The sequence below is a fragment of the Branchiostoma lanceolatum genome, chromosome 15 (genome assembly GCF_035083965.1).
Source record: "Branchiostoma lanceolatum isolate klBraLanc5 chromosome 15, klBraLanc5.hap2, whole genome shotgun sequence".
NCBI classification, from domain to species: domain Eukaryota; kingdom Metazoa; phylum Chordata; class Leptocardii; order Amphioxiformes; family Branchiostomatidae; genus Branchiostoma; species Branchiostoma lanceolatum.
This window is the reverse complement of record NC_089736.1, coordinates 332,018-352,425: the sequence shown is the minus strand read 5'-3', so window position 1 is coordinate 352,425 and position 20,408 is coordinate 332,018. Positions and strand designations below refer to the sequence as shown.

The 20,408-nt window shown below is 43.2% G+C and overlaps 2 protein-coding genes across 5 annotated transcripts in view; one reads left to right on the top strand and one right to left on the bottom strand.

Annotated features, from left to right (window-relative positions):
• Positions 1-62: 62 nt before the first annotated feature.
• The window catches only part of LOC136421193 (zinc finger protein 845-like), a 27,861-nt gene continuing 7,515 nt past the window's right edge, over positions 63-20,408 (bottom strand). The window contains exons 1-3 of one of the 4 annotated variants that reach the window (XM_066408364.1): positions 8,863-8,987; positions 7,468-7,624; positions 63-2,982 (exon numbers count right to left, since the gene is read on the bottom strand). In XM_066408364.1, coding sequence (XP_066264461.1) covers positions 1,030-2,982; positions 7,468-7,605 — 2,091 coding nt within the window. In that variant the 5' untranslated portion in view covers positions 7,606-7,624; positions 8,863-8,987 and the 3' untranslated portion in view covers positions 63-1,029. Of the gene's footprint in view, positions 2,983-3,936; positions 4,101-7,467; positions 7,625-8,862; positions 8,988-20,408 lie in introns of those variants that run through there. The other 3 variants (XM_066408368.1, XM_066408367.1, XM_066408365.1) reach the window with 3 other exon arrangements.
• LOC136420806 (GA-binding protein subunit beta-1-like) lies at positions 10,221-14,941 on the top strand. The gene is made up of 7 exons (XM_066407912.1): positions 10,221-10,382; positions 12,574-12,690; positions 13,142-13,231; positions 13,489-13,590; positions 13,899-13,997; positions 14,474-14,578; positions 14,810-14,941. Exons 2-7 carry the CDS (start codon positions 12,673-12,675, stop codon positions 14,924-14,926), a joined length of 531 nt encoding a protein of 176 aa, XP_066264009.1. The 5' UTR covers positions 10,221-10,382; positions 12,574-12,672; the 3' UTR covers positions 14,927-14,941.

Genomic DNA, 20,408 nt, shown 5'->3' with positions numbered 1-20,408 from the left:
CGGCACAACGTATAGGACAACACCAGCAGCGTTTCCGGCGTTTTGACATATTTCGAAATGCATTCAGATTCAGATTCATCTTTATTCTGGTTGAAATTGCATATGTCATTTATATAGAACAAAATATCGACATGAATTGCAACAATAGTTAGTTACAAGACTTTACTTGACATTTATAAACACAAGTGAAACTCACAGAACGTTACTTTATGTAGAGGAACAAAGGAGCAAAAAAAAAAGTCATTCAATTAGTAGATTTATTATGGATGGCATACTTAACGTGTTGCAAAATTACGAACACTAGACTTGATAAAGATTGAAAAAAGATTAATTGATAAAAAATAAAAATCATATCGTACCAAACTAATACTGTACTATTAAAAGATAACACTGCATATTCGAAACTGGATATTTTCGATCCCCTGGGCAACCGTTTTTATGTAAGAAGTAAAAACTTATCTTCCAACTACCCTGTGTACATCTTATTACACCAACTTTCCTCTTGGGTACTCATGAAACTCTACCCTTCTTGCTATAAACATTAAATGCCTATATTTACGTTGAATAGATATATAAACGAATGCATTCGTTCTACTTAGTCAATATCATTAGTAACTACAATTAAGATACAACCTGTTGTTTCATTGGATGCCGCTAGGTGATCATAAAAGAACCAACAACGGATATAAAAAAAACGAACGAGTAAAACGTTAAGAACTAAATTAGAAACTAATGATACTAAGAATAATAGTAACTAAGGTAAAACAAGCATGCAAAATTTTATAAGGGCACGTATGGAACATCGGGCTCTAGAAATGTTCACAAAGTGTCCGGAGCTAATATAAAAGTTCAAAGTTCCCTGGGTAAAAGATTTTCCAATACAACACAATTCATCAGAAGCAACACTCGAATTCTCCGAGGTTATTTGCTTCTCTTTAAGTTCAATGTTCAATGCAATGATCATCTTTCATTCTCCAATGATCAAACAGTTCCTTTTCCCGAGAAAAGACAAGGAAATTGAAATTTACGTTAGTCACTTACACTCTGTTTGTTGTTTTCGGCATGTTTGACCATGTGCCTCCTCAAATGAGTGATCTGTGCAGCAGAATAGTCGCACTGGTCACATTTGTGGGGCTTCACGTGTGTGGCCATGTGCTGCCTCAAGTCGCTCATCGTCGCTCCAACATAACCACAAGCACCGCACATGTACGGCTTCTCACCGGTGTGTCTAGCCATGTGCTTCGCTAAGCTGGATTTGCTGGTTGTGAAATACTCGCATTCCTCACATTGGTAAGGCTTCTCACCAGTGTGTTTTGTCATGTGTTTTTTCAAAGAGGATATATGTGCCGCCGCATAGCCACAAACTTCACATTTGTATGGCTTCTCGCCAGTGTGCGTGGCCATATGCCGCTCTAAATGGTGCCTGTCCACTGCAGAATAGTCACAAGTATTGCATTTGTGCGGTTTGTCACCGGTGTGTTTAGCCATGTGCCGCTTCAGATCTAGTTTTCGCGCTGCGGAATAGTCACAATGTTCGCAGTGGAAGGGTTTCTCCCCAGTATGGACGACCATGTGCAGTTTCAAATAAGACATGCCGATTGTAGAATAATCACACACTTCACATTTGTATGGCTTCTCGCCAGTGTGAGTGGCCATGTGAACCTTCAGTCTTGACTTTGATGCAGTAGAATAATCACAGACGTTACATTTATAAGGTTTCTCCCCAGTGTGTTCAGTCATGTGCAACTTTAAAAGACCCTTTTGGCGACAGGCATAACTGCACAACTCACAGCTGTAAGGTTTCTCACCAGTGTGGGTAGTCATGTGCAGCTTTAAACCTTTTTTGGTAACGGAAGAAAAGTCGCACTCGGTGCATTTGTGAGGCCTGTCGTTGCTGTGTTTAGCCATGATGTGCTCTTTCAGGTGACCCGACTGTTGTGCTGAATACTCACAAAACGTGCACTGGTAAGGTCTCTCGCCGCCGTGTATTGTCCGGACGTGCACGAAAAGACCGTCTTTCCTTGCCGCGGAGAAGTCACAGTGGCCACAGTGGTAAGGTCTCTCACCGGCGTGCACAGCAAGAACATGCTTTTTCAGAGTACCTGACTGCATTGCAGAATAGTCGCACTGGTCACACTTAAACGGTCTCTCACCAGTGTGGGTCCTGGCATGTCTTGTCATTGCCGGTTTATTGATCGTTTCATACTCACAGTGCGGGCAGCTGTGTTTCTTCCGCTCCTTCTTAATCTTAACTTTAGGTTCTGTGTGTTTGGCCATGTGTACTTTTAGAGCTGCCTTTTGGACTGCGGAATAGTCGCAGACTTGACACTTGTATGGTTTGTCGGCACTGTGTGTGGCCACGTGCAGTTTCAAATTGTGCTTTTGATGAGTGGCGAAAGGACAAATCTCACACTTGTACGGTTTCTCCCCAGTGTGGGTAGCCATGTGGAACTTAATACTCTTTTTGGCGACTGCAGAATAGTCGCACAGCGTGCACTTGTGCGGTTTGGTGTTAGTGTGTTTAGCCATGATGTGGTCCTTGAGTTGAGCATTCTGTGCTGCAGAATAATCACAGTACGTGCACTGGTAAGGTCTCTCACCATTGTGCACTGCCCTAACGTGGTCAAAAAGACCGCCTTTTCTTGCCGATGAAAAGTCACAGTGGCCGCAGTGGTAAGGTCTCTCACCGGTGTGTACAACCATGTGTCTTTTCAGTCGCTCTTTTCGTGCTGTGGAATAGTCGCACTGGTCACACTGGTATGTTCTGTGGGACTTCATGTGTTTCGTCATCCTCCTCTTGTGTTCCGTTTCATACTTACAGTGTGGACAGCTGAATCTGTTCTGCCTCTCCCCACTTTCACTTTCATCTTCTCCACTTTCACTTTCGTCTTCTTCACTTTCACTTTCACCTCCGTTGTCAGTTTCTGGGCAGCTGGACTCCTCTCCTGACTCATGATGCTCATCTTCAGTCGATTCCATCATCTAAAGGTTGAACAAAATGGTTAAAAAGATAATTCATGTATGTACGTCCGACACAAATTACCACCTACCAGGACAGAGATATTCAAAATGATATCATCATACCCTGTTCATATATCTATAATCTACCTATGTAGGCAAATTTGTGGCGAAAGTAGGGTGGCAGCGGAAATAAGGTGGCAGTGAGTATGAAACTATCAATAAATCAGCAATTGTTAAACACATCAGGACCCACACTGGTGAGAGACCGTTTAAGTGTGACCAGTGCGACTATTCTGCAATGCAGTCAGGTACTCTGAAAAGGATGTTAGCCGAAGTCGAAAGGCTATCAGAAACGGTTCAATAAAGCAGACTGGGCCCAGTAAAACACCTCTAAGCCGACCCCTAGAGACTGGGACCAGGCTAAGACAACTGTGATTGAAACCAACACCGTGAAATTCCTCAGCGTGCGCTACATTGACCTGGGCGGGAGAGTAACGCCACAAGCACCGTAGAGATACAGGGGAGCTCTCGATGGGACGCTTATCAGGCTAAAAACTACCTCAAAACAATTTGATTTTAACCTCCTTGCTCAAAATTACTGTTGAGCCAAAGTTGACTAGTAAGGTAAACCGCCTGACACTGTGTGCACTGTATCCTTCCGCCAACAGCTGTCTCCACCCCATGGCCCCACCCCCTACTGACCTCTGACTTAATAGGTCGGGGTGATTTTCTTGACATTCTGCGGCCTTTTTGCCTTTCTACGCCTCTCTCAAACGGTGCACGTTTCCTCGGTGTTTTCCACGGTGCACGTACCATTAAACAGAGACGTAGAAACACAGAAAAATCCGTAGATAATCAGAAATTGCGACACAGTCACCCCGGCCGATTCGTCTGCTTGGAGACTATCGGATTTCCTCCTCCATCTTTGTCGTTCGAAGAAACCAAAGTTGACTTGAAAACAAAGTTCTTTCTCACCTTACCCGCGACTCTGGAAGTCTGGATTCCACAAGAAGTTTGTCTTGGAGTTCTAAGGCGCCTGTCTTGTTCTAATTTTTAACTCTCTGACGCCCTTGAGCCCCAAATTCTCCAGACAAGGACACTTCCTGACGCCACGCGTTCCTCCTGTCAGCATGGCGGTCCTAAGGTGTCAAAGGTCAGATGGGAAAGGTCACACCGGTTGCAACAGCCTGATTACCCAAATCAAACTTTTTCTACACCGCATGTATGCTTCTCAAGTTTACGTACGTACTTGCAATATGCCTTCGACCACAAATTTACAAATAAAATTATTATATGGTTAATATTTGACTACATTTGGAAGCAGAGTGCTAAAAGTGGGAAAAACTAGGATTCCAAACTAGACGTTTTTTTACCAGACAAAACTTTTATAATAAACTCAGGAAAATGTGCAGAAATTTAGTGTACGCAGATGGACAAGGCAGCAAATAAGAAATCAAAAGTCCTATCTGGGTTTAAAATAGCAGATTTATTTTGAACACTTCTACTGAAAACACATGTTATAAGATTACAAATGACAGATTCGATTTTGGAAGAAACTTTTTTTAATATTTAAAAAACCGTATATTGAACAAAACCTAGTCACTGTAAATCCGAAAAATTCCAGTGGGTAATAGGCAAAGGGAGGTGTTTCCCCAGATAGACGGTTCGTGTAACAAAAGATTCTTTTATCACTTATCTTCCTTGTTTGTTTGTTTGTTTATTCAGATGCCAATTGGTGTTCAATGTTTAAAAACAAATCACACTATTCCATTTGGAGTCCGCTTAAATGAAATACAATTAAATGAAATGTAAATAACAAATTCTTCTACAATTGATAGACAGAAAATTGTGTATGTTTTACTACATCAACTCTCCATCCCAGTCGAGTACTACTATAACGTCTTAAAATGCCTAAAACAATCCCAAACTAACTTATTCGTGCTACATATCTATGTCTTAGCAGTGACTATAGTTAAAGTATAACCTGTTATTCAATCGGATGTCGCTAGGGGATTAGTAAAGGATCAACATAGAACCTACAAGTGGTATCAAAAGCACACTAAATGTGTGGAACAAACAAATCCAAAACATCATCAAATATGCGGTTTTCATCATCAAATAATAAAAACACTATTAACCAGAGACATGTTAACCTGCAGTCTCAACTCAACGGTTCTCCAATTCAACACATTCACCAGAAGCAACACAGAAAAGTCTCATCTGCTTCTAGTCAGAGAAAGCAACAGCTTTTCTTCCGCAAATATAAAACAGTTTCTTTATCCAGGAAAAGACAAGGAATGTGGTCAAAGTTGAAAAGCTATTAGCATATTTCTTCAGACTTTCTTCAGCCAGTCACACTCTCGTTTTTGTCTCTGGAACGTTGGGTCATGTTGTGTCTTCGATGAAGGTTAGACATCCAGGTAATAAGATACGCCAAAAAGCAATTACTCAAACAACTGGATATGATTTTGGAAACGGTCAGACGTTTCAAGTAGCATCCACTACTTTTCGTCAGTGACTGTGAGCAAGATCAGTTGAACAGCAGGTTTATAACCACGAACTATGAATTGTTTTTGCATATCAATTCATAGTTCGTGGTTTTGCATATCAATTCATAGTTCGTGGTTATAAACCTGCTGTTCAACTGATCTTGCTCACAGTCACTGACGAAAAGTAGTGGATGCTACTTGAAACGTCTGACCGTTTCCAAAATCATATCCAGTTGTTTGAGTAATTGCTTTTTGGCATGTTGTGTCTCTTTAGAAGACCATTCCACACAGGATTATCTTTCCTTTGACTATGGTAAAACAGTTCCTTCATCAAGCAAATGACAAAAAATGCCGTACATGATCCTTGGTCATTAGCATATTTCCTCAGACTTTCTTCAGGCTTCACTCTCCTTTTTTTCTTTGGCGTGTTTGGCCATGTGCGTCTTCAGATGAGCCTTCAGTGTTCCAGAATAGTCGCACTGGTCACACTTGTGGGGCTTCACAACAGCGTGTGTGGCCATGTGCTGCCTCAAGGTACCCATCAATGCTGCCGCATATCCACAAACATCACACTTGTATGGCTTCTCACCGGTGTGTTTTGTCATGTGCTTCGCCAAGCTTCCTTTTCTGGTTGTGAAATAATCACACTCCTCACATTGGTAAGGCTTCTCACCGGTGTGTTTGGTCATGTGGTCTTTCAAATAGGATATGTGTGCCGCCGCATAGTCACAAACTTCACATTTGTATGGTTTCTCAACGGTGTGTTTAGCCATGTGCCGCTTCAGATTATGTTTGTGCACGGTGGAATAGTCACAGTGTTCACACTTGAAGGGTTTCTCCCCAGTGTGGTTGGCCATGTGCAGTTTCAAAACAGACATGCCCACAGCTGAATAATCACACAGTTCGCATTTGTACGGCTTCTCGGCACTGTGTGTGGCCATGTGCAGTTTCAAATTTTGCTTTCGCTGTGTGGCGAAAGGACATATGTCACACTTGTAAGGCTTCTCCCCAGTGTGGGTAGCCATGTGAAACCTCAAACTCTTTTTGAGGACTGCGGAATAGTCGCACAGCGTGCACTTGTGCGGTTTAGTGTTAGTGTGTTTAGCCATGATGTGGCCCTTGAGTTGACTACCCTGTGTTGCAGAATAATCACAGTACGTGCACTGATGAGGTTTCTCAAGGCCGTGGACTGTTCGGACGTGCTTGAAAAGACCGTCTTTCCTCGCTGCTGAAAAGTCACAGTGGCCACAGTGGTAAGGTCTCTCATCGGTGTGCACAGCCATGTGGCGTTGCAGTCGCGGCTTCTGTGCAGCAGAATAGTCGCACTGGTCACACTGGAACGGTCTCTCACCGGTGTGGGTCCTGATGTGTTTTGTCATTGCTGATTTACTGATTGTTTCATACTCGCAGTGCGGACAGCTGTGTTTCTTCCGCTCCTTTTTAATTTTAATCTTAGGTTCTGTGTGTTTGGCCATGTGTATTTTAAGATGTATCTTTTGGACTGCGGAGTAGTCACAGACTTGACACTTGTATGGTTTGTCGGCACTGTGTGTGGCCACGTGAAATTTCAAAGTTGTCTTTCGATGAGTAGCGAAAGGACAAATCTTACACTTGAATGGTTTCTCCCCAGTGTGGGAAGCCATGTGAAACTTTAAACTCTTTTTGGTGACGGCAGAATAGTCGCACAGCGTGCACTTGTGCGGTTTAGTATTAGTGTGTCTAGCCATGATGTGGTCCTTGAGTTGACTACTCTGTGTTGCAGAATAATCACAGTACGTGCACTGGTAGGGTCTCTCACCGCTGTGTACTGCCCTAACGTGCTTGAAAAGACCGTCTTTCCTAGCGGAGGAAAAGTCACAGTGGCCACAGTGGTAAGGTCTCTCACCGGTGTGTACTGCCGCATGCCTTTTCAGTCGTCCTTTTTGTGCAGTGGAATAGTCGCACTGGTCACACTGGTAGGTTCTGTGGGACCTCATGTGTCTCTTCATCATCCGCTTGTGTTCCGTTTCATACTCACATTGCGAACAGCTGAAACCCTTCCGCTTCTCCCCACTTTCACTTTCATCATCTCCACTTTCACTATCTTCTTCTCCACTTTCACCTCCACTGTCAGTTTCTGGACAGCTGGACTCCTCTCCTGACTCTCGGTGCTCATCTTCAGTCGATTCCATCATCTGAAAGTTGAACAAAATGGTTGACGAGTTCACGGTTAAAAATGTGCATGCAGTGTGATGCATTTCGGGTTCTATTTTAATGTTGAAGGCACCTGGCTAAACATAAAGAATGGCCAGGGCCTGTAATTACCAAATATCACCCACAAAGCATCAAACCATGAAGTAGCATATAGGGTTGGATAACAAGGTTCGTTACTCACAACCAAGAGATTTGATCACAGCCTGGTACTATTGTACACTGCAGGCTAGGTGGCGCTGCTTTCAATGCGTTCCCAAACTAATAGACATATATAATGCGCTCCCAGGGGAAGGGGGGTCAGCTTTCAATGGCAGCGAGGCTAACGCCCACTTTTGGTTGGAAACTTTGGGTCGACTCACTCTCTTTTGGTGGGACATATGGGGGGGGGGGGGCTTTTACATATCTGTACCTGTATAGCCGTTATTACAGCTTCCACAGCTAGATCTACGTAGATCGCGAGCCTTATCGCTGACATTTCAGCCAGTCTTTCTGACTACTGTTGTACAGTGATTGAAACCAACACCGTGAAATTCCCCAGCGTGCTCTGACTGTCCTGGGCGGGCGGGCGGGCAACACTCCCAGCACCGCAGAGATACCGGAGGGCCCCCGACACGATGATTAACATTAACAGGCAAAAAACAACAATAGCTCTTTAAATCTATTATAACCGAAAAGCGTGGAGAAGTAGAATTTATCTAATGATAATCACATTCTTTTTGTATCCGTTAACTAGTACTTGTTATTTTGTTTTTTTGTGACCTGTACTGTGTGGTAGAAATGTGCAATAAAGGTCTTCATTCATTTAAAGCCACCTTAAAATGACTGTCGAACCAAAGTGGACTGTTCACATACATAAAACCAACCGTCTGTAAACCGCCAAACACCGTATGTACTGTATTCATCCGCTAACAGCTGTCTCTGCCCCCCTCCCACCCCCTACCTATTCTAAAAGTAGGTTGGGTAATTTGTTGACATTCTGAGGCCTTTTCTGCGTTTCTACAAGTCTCTCTAACGGTGCACGTTTCATCCGCACTGGAAGGGTGGCTACAAGAAAGTTTACATCATTAACGGGAGACGTATAAACACAGATGTAGCCGCAGAAAATAGAAACAAAAAAATAACCCCGGCCGATTCGTCTGCTTGGAGACAATCGGATTTCCTCCTCCATCTTTGTCTTTCGAAGAAACTAAAGTAACTTGAGAACAAAGTTCTTGCTCACCTTACCCGCGACCCTAGAAGTCTGGATTCCACAAGAAGTTTGTCTTGGAGCTCTAAGAAGTCTGTCTTGGCCTAATTTGTAACTCTCTGACGACCGCAAGCCCCAAATTCCACAGACAAACTCACAAGGACGCGTTCCTCCTGTCAGGATAGCGGTCCCCAGGTGTCAAAGGTCAGATAGGAAAGGTCACCACAGCTGCAACAACCTGATTACCCAAATCAAACTTCATTTTTACACCGCATGTATTTTTCTCCAGTTTACGTACTTGAAATAAGCCTTCGAGCACAAACTGGCAAATCAACTTTCCTTTATCTATATATTGATATGGTGGATAGTTGACTACATTTGGAAGTAGAGTGCTGAAAGGGGGAAAAGCTGAGATTCAAAACAAGACGATTTTCTCGCTTTTTATTTGTCCAAAACAAATAATAATCCAAAACTATTGATAAATTCAGCAAAACTTGCAGAATATTGATGTACACAGATGGACAAAACAACAACAACAACAACAAAAAAGAAAGAAATCAAAGTCCCGTCTCGGTTAGAAGATATATTTTGAACACTTCTACTAAACATGTTATAAGATCACATAGATTGAAGTTCTCTTAACTCCACACCAACATATTCGGAGGAAGTACGGTCTCATTGTACAATGTGTGGCTCTACCAATGACAAGACTCTCATTCTGTGAAAGACTTTAAATTTTGTGCCTTGTATAACAAATGTACTGACTGTTATAGATAATCTGGTCACGTCCGTTACCTACCAAAACAATTACCACACCTGGACGCGTACATGTTTTTTTTTCTGGCGCCATGAAGGCAGGCAAGTTAGTGGCCTCAAAGCAAAGAAGAAGAAGAAGAAGAAGAAGGAAGCAATGCATATATACTGTAGTGAAATTTGTATGCAAATAGCGCCGTCTGGCGCCGCTTTGGGTATTGCAGGTCCAACACACCTGCCTCCTGATTAGTATAACAAAGACTGCCGCGAGTCGCCGTGACGTCACTAACCCGGAAGTCAGGTAGTTTACATGTGCACAACGGTTTCAGTGCTGCATGCAATGTTATGGAGAAGTTGATAAAAAGACGGTGTCATTTTCTCAGGAATCAAATTTTAACATGAAAGCCTGCGATGTCGACTTTCATCAAACGCTTTTCTAAGAAATTCTATACGGCTAGTCTGCAAGTAACCCCCCTCCACCAGAGCACTTGGATCGGTCCTCTTGGCTCCAAACAGACCATTCCACTATGCTATGGGGGTGCTGACCACTCCAAGAAGGAGAAGTCATTTTATAAAAACTGACTTAATTAGTATAGAGTCTATCCTACCACATCCAATCCCAAACTGACAATATTTCACAAAAAAATAATCTTCCCAAGAAAAGGTATTATTTGGTTAAACCCTTGTTTCATACTTTGGGTCTAGGCGCAGGCGCCAACATTTGTAAAAAGAGGAACTTCCTTCCTTGTCGGTTTCTCCGGGCCAACAAAACCTCGCAATCGTCTTAAGAACACCTTAAGGTAAGTCAGAGATGTCTTGAGAGGATTGTTTATAGATCCACGGTTTCATGTAAGATGCCTGCTTAATTTAAGAGCACTTTCAACAAGCTGAAGTCAGAGACGGGAACGTAACTTGCTACCAAACGCTCCTTAAGGTTAGCTTTCAAATTCTTGTACCACACAGAATCGTTATTGAACTTCAGTCTTTAACAAGGATTCCTCCTACGTATTTTGCAAGAGGAAGCATTGACCACACCTTGACCTCGACGTCAGTTTAATAAAAGGAATTAGAAGGTAAGATAAGTTGTGTCTGTTTGCCCCCCCCCCGTGTCTGAAACACGAACAGGTGTTCTACAGATTCAGCGCAAACTTCAGACGATGTATAAACTTTAGCTCAAATGTTACACCAGGGACGGGTGAGTTATGTTGGGCTGTTTCTCCTCAAGACTAGTTATTGCAATATGGATGTCGAAATACGTACGCGTTTTTTTACACGGATATTTGCGACTACAGAAAGATCACTAAAGTATCATGTTATATGTTTATGTTATGACAGTTATGTGTTTGTGATCATACACATTATGACAATACCGCCATTGTGATTCGTGTAGTATAACATAAGTGCCTATGCCTCCCCACCTACTGGTGTTTGTCCAGTACAACCGTTAAACGTACGCGTTAACCTGAATTTGACTCTCATATTGTATTTGTGACAACTGAACTGAACGCTTTGTTTGCTGCTGACTCCCCCTGTGTGTGTGTGTGTATGTACACAGGGGAGACCACGCGTGACGCCTACAATCTTGTGGCGTCCTTGTTCCTCTCGTTGACATTTAGTTTACGAAGAACAGAGGCGATGTCCATGAACGGCTTTAACGATGCTCAGTATCTCTTGTGTTTGGTTCAGTTCACCGTCGGTACGAATCAAACGAGCAGACACAGCATTGTTTACCTTGTTACGGTACCTGTACCCAACAAAGCACCTGTGACCTTGTGACCAAGATGGCGGGTGCGGGCGCCATGTCTAACGTTTCTGTGTATTTTGTGATGCACGCTGACAAGAAGTCAACTTAGTTAGGGAAAAAACAGACGATATCCATCTAACGGACAACTATACAGCTTTAAGGATGTTCCACATCTTTTTTATTTTTATTTTTAAATTTATTTTGCTGCCAACACGAATAGAAAACGGACACAATGTTGTTTACCTTGAACAAAGCACCTGTGACCTTCGGACATTGAACCAACATGGTGGATGCGTTACTACATGTGTAACATTTCTGTTTGTTTAGTAATGTATACTTGTGATGGGAAGGGGGTGCCGTGCATGGTTGTCACCTATGTATTTACTGGGGGGTCATAATCTGTGTATTTACGGGAGGGGGGGGGGGGTCATAAACTGATAATCTGTGTATTTACGGGGGGAGTATAATCTGTGTATTTACTGGGAGGGGTCATGATATGTGTATTTACGGGGGGGTCATAAACTGTATTTACGGGGGGGTCATAATTGGTGTATTTACTGGGGGGTATAATCGGTGTATTTACGGGGGGTCATAATCGGTGTATTTAAGGGGGGGTATAATCTGTGTATTTATTGGGGGGGGCAGGCATAATCTGTGTATTTACTGGCCCCGTTTTTAAAACTTGTTGTTACTGTTGTGCCGTCTTTGATGACGTTATTCAAAGTATCGTGACCTTAAGTGACACCAAACATCTGCACGGCTTCATACACATGGGGTACCTTTGGACACCTGCATGTTTACACCTACTGACTCTCCTAGCAACAACACCTGTCAGTCTTGGTTTATGATACTTTATCCATGATACGATTTAAAATTGTATCTAAACCTCGTTTATCATTGAGTATATAACGAACCAAGTCACTACCCCTCCCCATAAGTGTTTTGCATGAAGCTCTCACACACACGGGCCACGGGCGTAACGCCACCATCCTAAATGACGAATGCATTCCATCACCTATGTTGGAGTTGGGAATCGCACCCCCGATCCACCAAATTTCCTTCATATGGCCAAGCAGCGGGGCTACTTTACCGCTTACACCACCACAGAGGAGTGCCCTGTAAGCAATCTAATCGCAACCATGATTTGGGTGAAAACGGAAACAGGAGAGAAGCCGCATTGCACTACTACTTAGCTAGACGGAAAAAAAACCCACCTTGAGTTGAGGATTTACCATTGTTTTTTATAGAGAAGGAAAAACTACTTCAGAATCTGCTGAATCTGGCCGGACGGATTTAAGGCGTCATCACGAGGCACCTGTGTGTTTGACAGCAGCAGATCTACGGCCATGGAGGAGAAAGAAAAGGTTGGTGAAACTCTTCTTCTTGTAATATAGAAAGGTTGATAAAGGTCTATTTGTGTGTGAAGGCCACAGTTTGAACGAATAAAGCATGGCTGTACCAGATTCACCATGAGCCTTATCAACGGTAGAAATCGGAAAGGAGGATGAGCATGTCAATCGTCCAACTTGTTGAATGTTGAGAACATAAATGACACTAACAATATCATTGTAACATAATAACCCACCTAAACAGAATAATAAAAGGCCCGAAGAATCCAGTGGTCCAACCCCCCGGAGGTTTTTTCTTCCGGTGCAAGTTTCCCTTCAAGCAAGAATCGATGAGCAGCAATTCTAGCAAGTTTGGTCTACAAGATGGTGAATAACACATGCATCTTAAATACTAATGTATACAGTAGGACCTACGGAGCCGGGACTAACAAAGAGTTAATGTTGGCTGGATGGTTCTTTTCCACAGGAGCTGAGAGATGCCGCCGGGCGAGGTAACGAGGTCAGAGTTCAGCAGCTCCTGGCCGAGGGAGTCGATGTCAATGCTGAAGACGGCAACGTGAGTTCACATGTTTGTTTGTTGTTTGCACAACTTCATGACAAGAGCAAGCAATTTGTTTTTCCTTCTCAACACTGAAGCGGGTAGTGTTACAGATGACCTTGATCGTTTAAAGATCACCATTTTGTGCTGGTGATTCTTAAAGCGTTATAACTAAGTGCATCTGACAAAGTTCACTACACGGGAATTTCCTGGAAGGCTGCGAAGGCCACAATTAAGTTCATGTTTGCTTAATTCCGAGTCTTGTTTCTGTAAAGGAAGGGGCATCCATCCACTTTGCAGCACGGAACGGCCACACAGGAACTGTACAAGCTTTACTCACAGCTGGAGTCACGGTTGACGCACGATCCCGCTACTCGGTAACTTTGCTGTTTAATGTTGTCTGTCCTGAGTCTGTATAAGAGCCACAAGACGTAGAAAATGACACTGGAATTGACAGGTCGGCCTGCTGTTATAAACATCAGATACTCTGATAGAAACTGTACAGGCTTCCCTCACAGGCAACCGAGTGTCACATCGATACAGCTGCTTACGTGTCTGTATCGGATAGAGTTTACATTGTCGGTCCAATTGTAATGTTACGGGCTTGAATTGGAACCCAAAATATGTATCATACACAGCATTGTTTAATGGGTGACACAAAGATGTGTTCATGCTCTCTATGCAGGAACAGACCCCTCTCCATTGTGCTGCCAATAAAGGACACACAGGAACTTTACAAGCTTTACTGACAGCTGGAGCAGACATTGATGCACGGACGAGCGAGGTAAGTTTGCTCACTGTAGAGTCATGTGCACGTGGGGTGACCATGGACCCGCTGAGATATGGCATGAGACTTGGTCCTGCAAATAAACCAACAGTTACTTTTGTTCTCAGACACACTATGTCTATTCCCTGGGGGCTTAAACATGTAGGCAGACCTGTTTCTATGGGTAAAATTGATTCCTTTATGTATACTGTGAGTGATAACAGAACTTAGTTTTAACAATAACTAAATTTTCTTCATATAAAATACAAATTGAAGAACAAATAAATAAATAATACATTTGGAATGGTTTCTTCTTTAACAATTTACCAATGTGTAGATAATGTATGGCCCAGGAACCCAGTGCACGCAGTCTAATGTTCCTTAGCAATTATAATCTTTTGGTAAACTTTAAGAGACCAGTGTACCGATGGTCAGACTTGTCATGGTTATCTTGTAAATCCTGTGGACCATCTGACACTTTGTTTTGCCTACAGAATTGGACTCCCCTTCATCATGCGGCTCATAACGGACACCCCAAGTGTGTCAAAGTTCTACTGAAGGCTGGAGCCAACACCGTCACTAAGGCCAGATTCTATCGTGTAAGTGAGGTTTTGTGACTTCGTCATATTCATCTAACTTCAATCCTTGGCGCTTTCTGTTGACGTTTTTGAAGTAGATCTACTCGTGTATAAAGACTTTGAATCATCCTATTTTAAGATATACAAGTAAAAGAGATAAAACATGATTATCATCTTAATTGAAACACATTTCCCACAACTTAAAGCATTAAAACATTTGACGTTGATGGTAACTTTTTGTGTCAAAAATAGAGTGGGGTGGTGGAAGCGAAGACAACGGAGGAGCTTGCAATACAAGAGGACGTGCTGCAGGTGTTCCAGCTATTCAAAGTAAGTCCAAAATATATCCGACTACTGCGTTCAGCCTGATGCCTCTCGTATCAAAATTTTGTTGTACACATTTTGCTTAGAAAAATCACTACTTGGACCTCTTACCATTGAAATCCTGTTGTTTCCTGCAGGGTAAGACATCGGGAAAGACGATGGTTGAAGCATCTTAACTTTGGTGAGCTGTATTTTACCATTGACCACTGACGGTTTCTGATAGAAGAGAACCGGCTCTATCATTTTCACTTCAATGTCGTCACGTTTATCACGAAGATTTTGTATAATTCTGTGACTTGTAAACTTTGCTTTTTTTATCACATAGAAGCGACTAAAGAATAACTATAAGAAAAAAAACCATTAGATTATGTCAGTTACAAGAACATTCTTCGAACAGTGACTTTAGAAAAGGGTAGCGAAATTTCTACATGTAAATGACATGAAGCTAGATTCATATTTTGCATTCAGTGCGTTCTGTGTTGCTTTATCAAGTACAAGTAAGTGGATACTTTTCTTTGAGAGTTATTTATGTAAGTTGCAATATATTTACATTGTACCACGTTTTAAGACTTTACTGTAACAGATTTCCTAATAAGACTTCAAAGCAATTTATTTTCAACTTTTTTTCAGCCCTCCAACCTAAAGTGGTGGATAACTTGCTCACTATCGACCTCAGCGGCAAAGAACTGACCTCCGTCCCAGCCGAGGTGTTTGACGCCAGAGATGTCGAACGCCTTGACCTGTCTAACAACAGGCTGACGAGCATACCCGAGGAGATAGGTCAACTACAGAAGCTTCGCGAACTTAAACTTGACAACAACCTGCTGACACAACTGCCCCGGACAATCGCTACTTTACCTAACCTGCAGAACATTGACCTGTCGGCCAATGGGTTCAAAGAAATACCAGATGTAGTTTGTTCACTTATTAAACTTCAGATGTTGACGGTAGGAAGCAACCCTCTTAAGTATCTCCCTGACAAGATCGCTCAGCTCACGGGACTGAGAGCCATAGACATTTCCAGCTGTCAGTTTGCTGAGTTCCCCAGACAGGTGCTGCAGCTGGAGGGTCTAGTGAGGCTGCGCATGGGGAAATGGGCTGGGGAGGGCAGACCTTCACCTGTACCTGAAGACATCGGCAGGCTGAAGAATCTACATACTTTATATCTGGATAGTAGTGGCTTGGAGTCACTACCGGACGGTGTTGGGGAACTGGGGCAGTTGACGCACTTAGACATCTCTCGGAACAGATTCACATCAGTTCCTGAACAAATCATGAAACTGTCAAACATTTTGGAGCTTATATTGGATAATAACAGAATCTCCCACCTTCCCCTGGCTCTGAATCAATTGGCCCAACTGTACATCGTGGCAATCAGCGGAAACCCCCTGACATACCCTCCTCCTAAGGTCTGTAAGAAAGGTACAGCCGCCATCATGGACTTCCTGAGAAGGGAGATGAAGGAAAGGGAAGGTACGTATAGAGAGAAAAGGTAAGGTTAAATTTGATAAAAAGATCAATCAATAACAAGAGAGACAATAAAACGTATTGCCATGGCGCCGATTGAGTGGCTATATGTAAGTGGTGTTGATGACTAACATCTTTAAGCTATGTTTCGGCACATCGCAACTAAGGTCTACTTATTGTTACAGCCAAGAGACATTGGACATTTTGACTTTTCCACTAATTTATTAATGAATTCGAATCCTTGATTCAAACATTCCTTCAGACAGGCTAATTGCCCAGAGTTCCATTCTGAGAAATGCTCTAGTAGAGAGACAGCATTAGTGGTTGGTCCCGAGTAGTAACACACCGGCAACGGTAATTATCTCCATGAAAAATGGAGATATTGTTTTGGGTGTGTCTGTCTGTTTGTTTGTTTGTCTGTCTGTTTGTTTGTGTTTCCGGACCACTCTAGTCAGCATAACTCAAGAGCCTCTTGATGGATTATGATGATATTTGGTATGTGGGCGGGTGAAGCCGAAATTCAAGGTCGATTTTGGGCCCCCTGGTATGTGACCTTGGTACTGCAGCAGAAATTTTTGTATCTTTTGACCTGGACGTGCTGTGGTCTTGATTTTTTGGTGGCAGATAGCTTGTGATGTAATAAAGAAATGGTGTAGGTTTTGGCTCCCTAGCAGCTTGCTCTGGAACTGCAGGGGCGTTTTTGTGAAAATCTTCTAAGAAGAATAACTGAACAAAGGAACAACGGATTTCCATGATATTTAGTATGCAGGTAGCTTAGATAGAGGTGTACACAATGAAGTGCAAATCATGCTAATTGGGACTTAATTTGCATAGCTAATGAGGAAAATCTATATTTGCAGTGTTTTCCATTATCGGACTCAAATACATGTAACATATGTAGTTTATGGAAAGTCGAGCATCAACAGATACCAATTATGCAAATAAATTCCTAATTTGAACAATTAATGCAAAAACACCTTAATTCATCTAATTGGAAAAGTATAGGACTGTCAATATTGCAACATGTGTAAGTTAGATAAAGGTGTTTATGACCAAGCATATATTATGCAAATGTGTAAGTCATTTGCATGAATAGAATTGTTCATGGAGATATGAGGTCGTGGAACTCTTGTTTCTAAACAGAGATAAATGAGCGGCCAAGGAAACACAGCACAGGAGGGGGCAGGAGGGTGGTCCTCCCGGGAGATCTTATCTGACCTCCCAAGGAATCTTGAGCTTGTTACTACTGCGCCTGCGAGTAACATTCCAGGAATACCAACCCGGCATAGCTGGGATATACGGAATCTTTTGGAACTAAATACATAATATAACTGTTTGGCGACGCTTCAGTTTCTCCATTTTTTGATGACACCTAGAATTATAATCTATGCAAGGTCGCTGTAGGTCACAATCATGTCCCTGTTTCATCCATTACAGAGAAAGAGCTGAAGAAACTATTCTACCGATTCTCGCGAAACGTGAAAGAACCACATGAGGTGGAAGATTTGGCCGGAGCACTTGGACTCGGGCTGACCATTATCCAAGTAATTATATTTGGTTCCTTTAACATTTGGTGAAAGTTTGAAAGTTGGATTATTCTGCGAAAATATGTACGCCTGAATCTCAGTGTCACTGAATTTAACATTTACTCTTCTACTGTCAGACTTCAAAGAACCAAACTCCGAGTTCCCAGGCCCATAACGTGCTATTGAAGTGGATGGAGGCGGACCGAGAAGCATCCATAGCCAAACTTCAGAAGGAGCTGAGTGACTTTGGCATGGACAAACTAGCACAGGAGGCAGGCCGGACTAAGGTATTGACACCAAGTTGGCTTCATTGCCTAAAATTTACAAAATGTTTTCTATATTCACCTGCAGCTGATAGGTTCTATTTAACTTTGGAATGCGATTTTACAGGCCGAACCAGCCAAGCGGCCGGCAGATACATCGGGCGGGCCGCCTGCTAACCAGCCGGCAGCCGGAGAGTCTTCTCGTGAGGGGCATCAGGAGGAACAGCAGACCAGAGACCAGCTACGTGAGGAAATCCGCACTTTGAGAGCCCAGCTGGAAGAACTACAAATCAACAAGAAGTCAACAAGTCGGGGTGAGCTTGCTGGCTAAAAGCTATTTCCTTCCTTTCTGCTTTATTTTCAACAGGATTCCTTTTGCAACATAAGTGATGTTAGAAAATTGAATTATTTGAAAATACAAGGTAAATAAAAATACCACGCAGTTTAAAACTAGTCTAATTGGAGAGCTTTTTGCTACTGCCAATATTTACATATAAGAGCGTGAGTCAGCTTTTATACAAATGTTTAGACACTTTAAGAATACTTTTCAAACAATCGATGTTATGATAAGCTTCACTAGTGCTTCTCAACATACATCTTGATATCAAGTAATTTAGGAAACAAGGTCAGTTAAAGATGCCGATTGAATGTGCGATTGTCTGTGCCTGTTTCCAGGACCTGGAGACAAGCCTGTGGTGCTGTTGCTCAACGATGAGTATGGCACTGCAAAGGGCGGCGTCTCCACCATCCACTGCCAGATGACGGGCCTCCTGGCTTCCAACGGAGCAGAGGTCTACAGCACAGTCCTGGAAGCCACGCAAGACGATGAGAAGGATGCAGCTGCTGATGGGGTTCAGCTCATCTTTCCAACAACCTCCGAGCGTGACAAGAGAGAGCCCTGTCTTGATTGGCTGACCTTTGACCACAAGGCTCGTTATCCAGAACTTCCTCGGGTAGACTTCATCGTCGGTCACGTGCCCATCACAAGCCACGCGGCAAGACAAATCAAGCAGCAACGGTTTCCTGACGCCACACTCGTCCAAGTCACGCACGTGGTCCCAGAAGACACCAATCAGTACAAAGGTGATGAGAAGGTGATGAGCATCGGAGATGAGCAGAAAAGCATTCTGGAAGACCTACAACATGCTAACGTCATCATCTCAGTGGGCCCATACATGCATGACTACTACAGGCGTGAGACGGGAGATTTTCAACCCCACTACGAGTTTCTGCCTAAGCCATCCGACATCTTCAGCACAGCAAGTGTCAAATATATCGATAGCATCGTACAAGGGGTGCTGTCCGTCGGCAGGGTCAAAGGAGTGGAGAGGCTGAAAGGCTACGATCTGTCAGCGACTGCCATGGGCGAGGTGATCGACAAACTACCGCACACAAAGTGGCGAGGCCGTGGTGTCAGTGCTGAAGATTTCCCGGAAAGCAAGGCAATCATCCAAGCCAACATGGGGAAGAGTACATTTTACTTCAACCCCTTGAAGTACGGCACACAGAAAGAGCTGAAAGAAGACATGGAGAAAGCCAGCGTCGTCCTGATGCCGTCTCGTGCAGAGCCATTCGGACTTGTCGGTCTCGAGGCTATCGCTGCAGGGGTGCCAGTCCTGGTCTCCCACAAGTCTGGCCTCGCCTGGTTCTTAAAGACACAAGGCTATGAGTTCGACCGCACGATCGTAGAGATCGAAGATGACGACCGCGAGGCTGCGAAAACCCTGTCCAAGCGCATCATCCAGATCCTGAAGAATGGACCCAGTGCGTTTGAGGCCGCGCAGAGTTTGAAGAAGAAACTCCTGGAGTCAAACTACTGGGCTGCATCACACACCCAGTTCCTGGAAACCTTTGGTCTGAAAGGCTAGGTTCTAACCACATTGCGCTGATTTCTACCTGTGGTTCATGTAACATGTTAGCTCCACTCTGACTGTTGATTTGTCTGGTTTGAGATTTCATGTCTTTGACCTCCAGAAACCACAAGTGTACCGAGATCTTTAGTTCTTGATCAACCTTATGACATAGTTGATTTTTTCACTCATAGTACACAAGTACGTAACAGCTGTCTTGAATACTAATTTATAGGAACCAGTGATACAATTGCACCAAGAGTACTGGTATAGCATGTTGTTTTATGCACGCAAATGGGAAATGACGGCTAAGTATCAAGTGTCCATATGAACTGGTTGCAAGAAAAACAACTGGTGAAAGAACTTTCTCAAATGGCAGTACTCTGCAGATGCTAACCCTGAACTCTTGAATACATGATAA

Coding starts and splice junctions, on each gene's coding strand:
- LOC136420806 (XM_066407912.1), top strand. Junction 13,591..13,898: donor ACGCACGATCCCGCTACTCG/GTAACTTTGCTG, acceptor CTCTCTATGCAG/GAACAGACCCCTCTCCATTG. Junction 14,579..14,809: donor CTAAGGCCAGATTCTATCGT/GTAAGTGAGGTT, acceptor TGTCAAAAATAG/AGTGGGGTGGTGGAAGCGAA.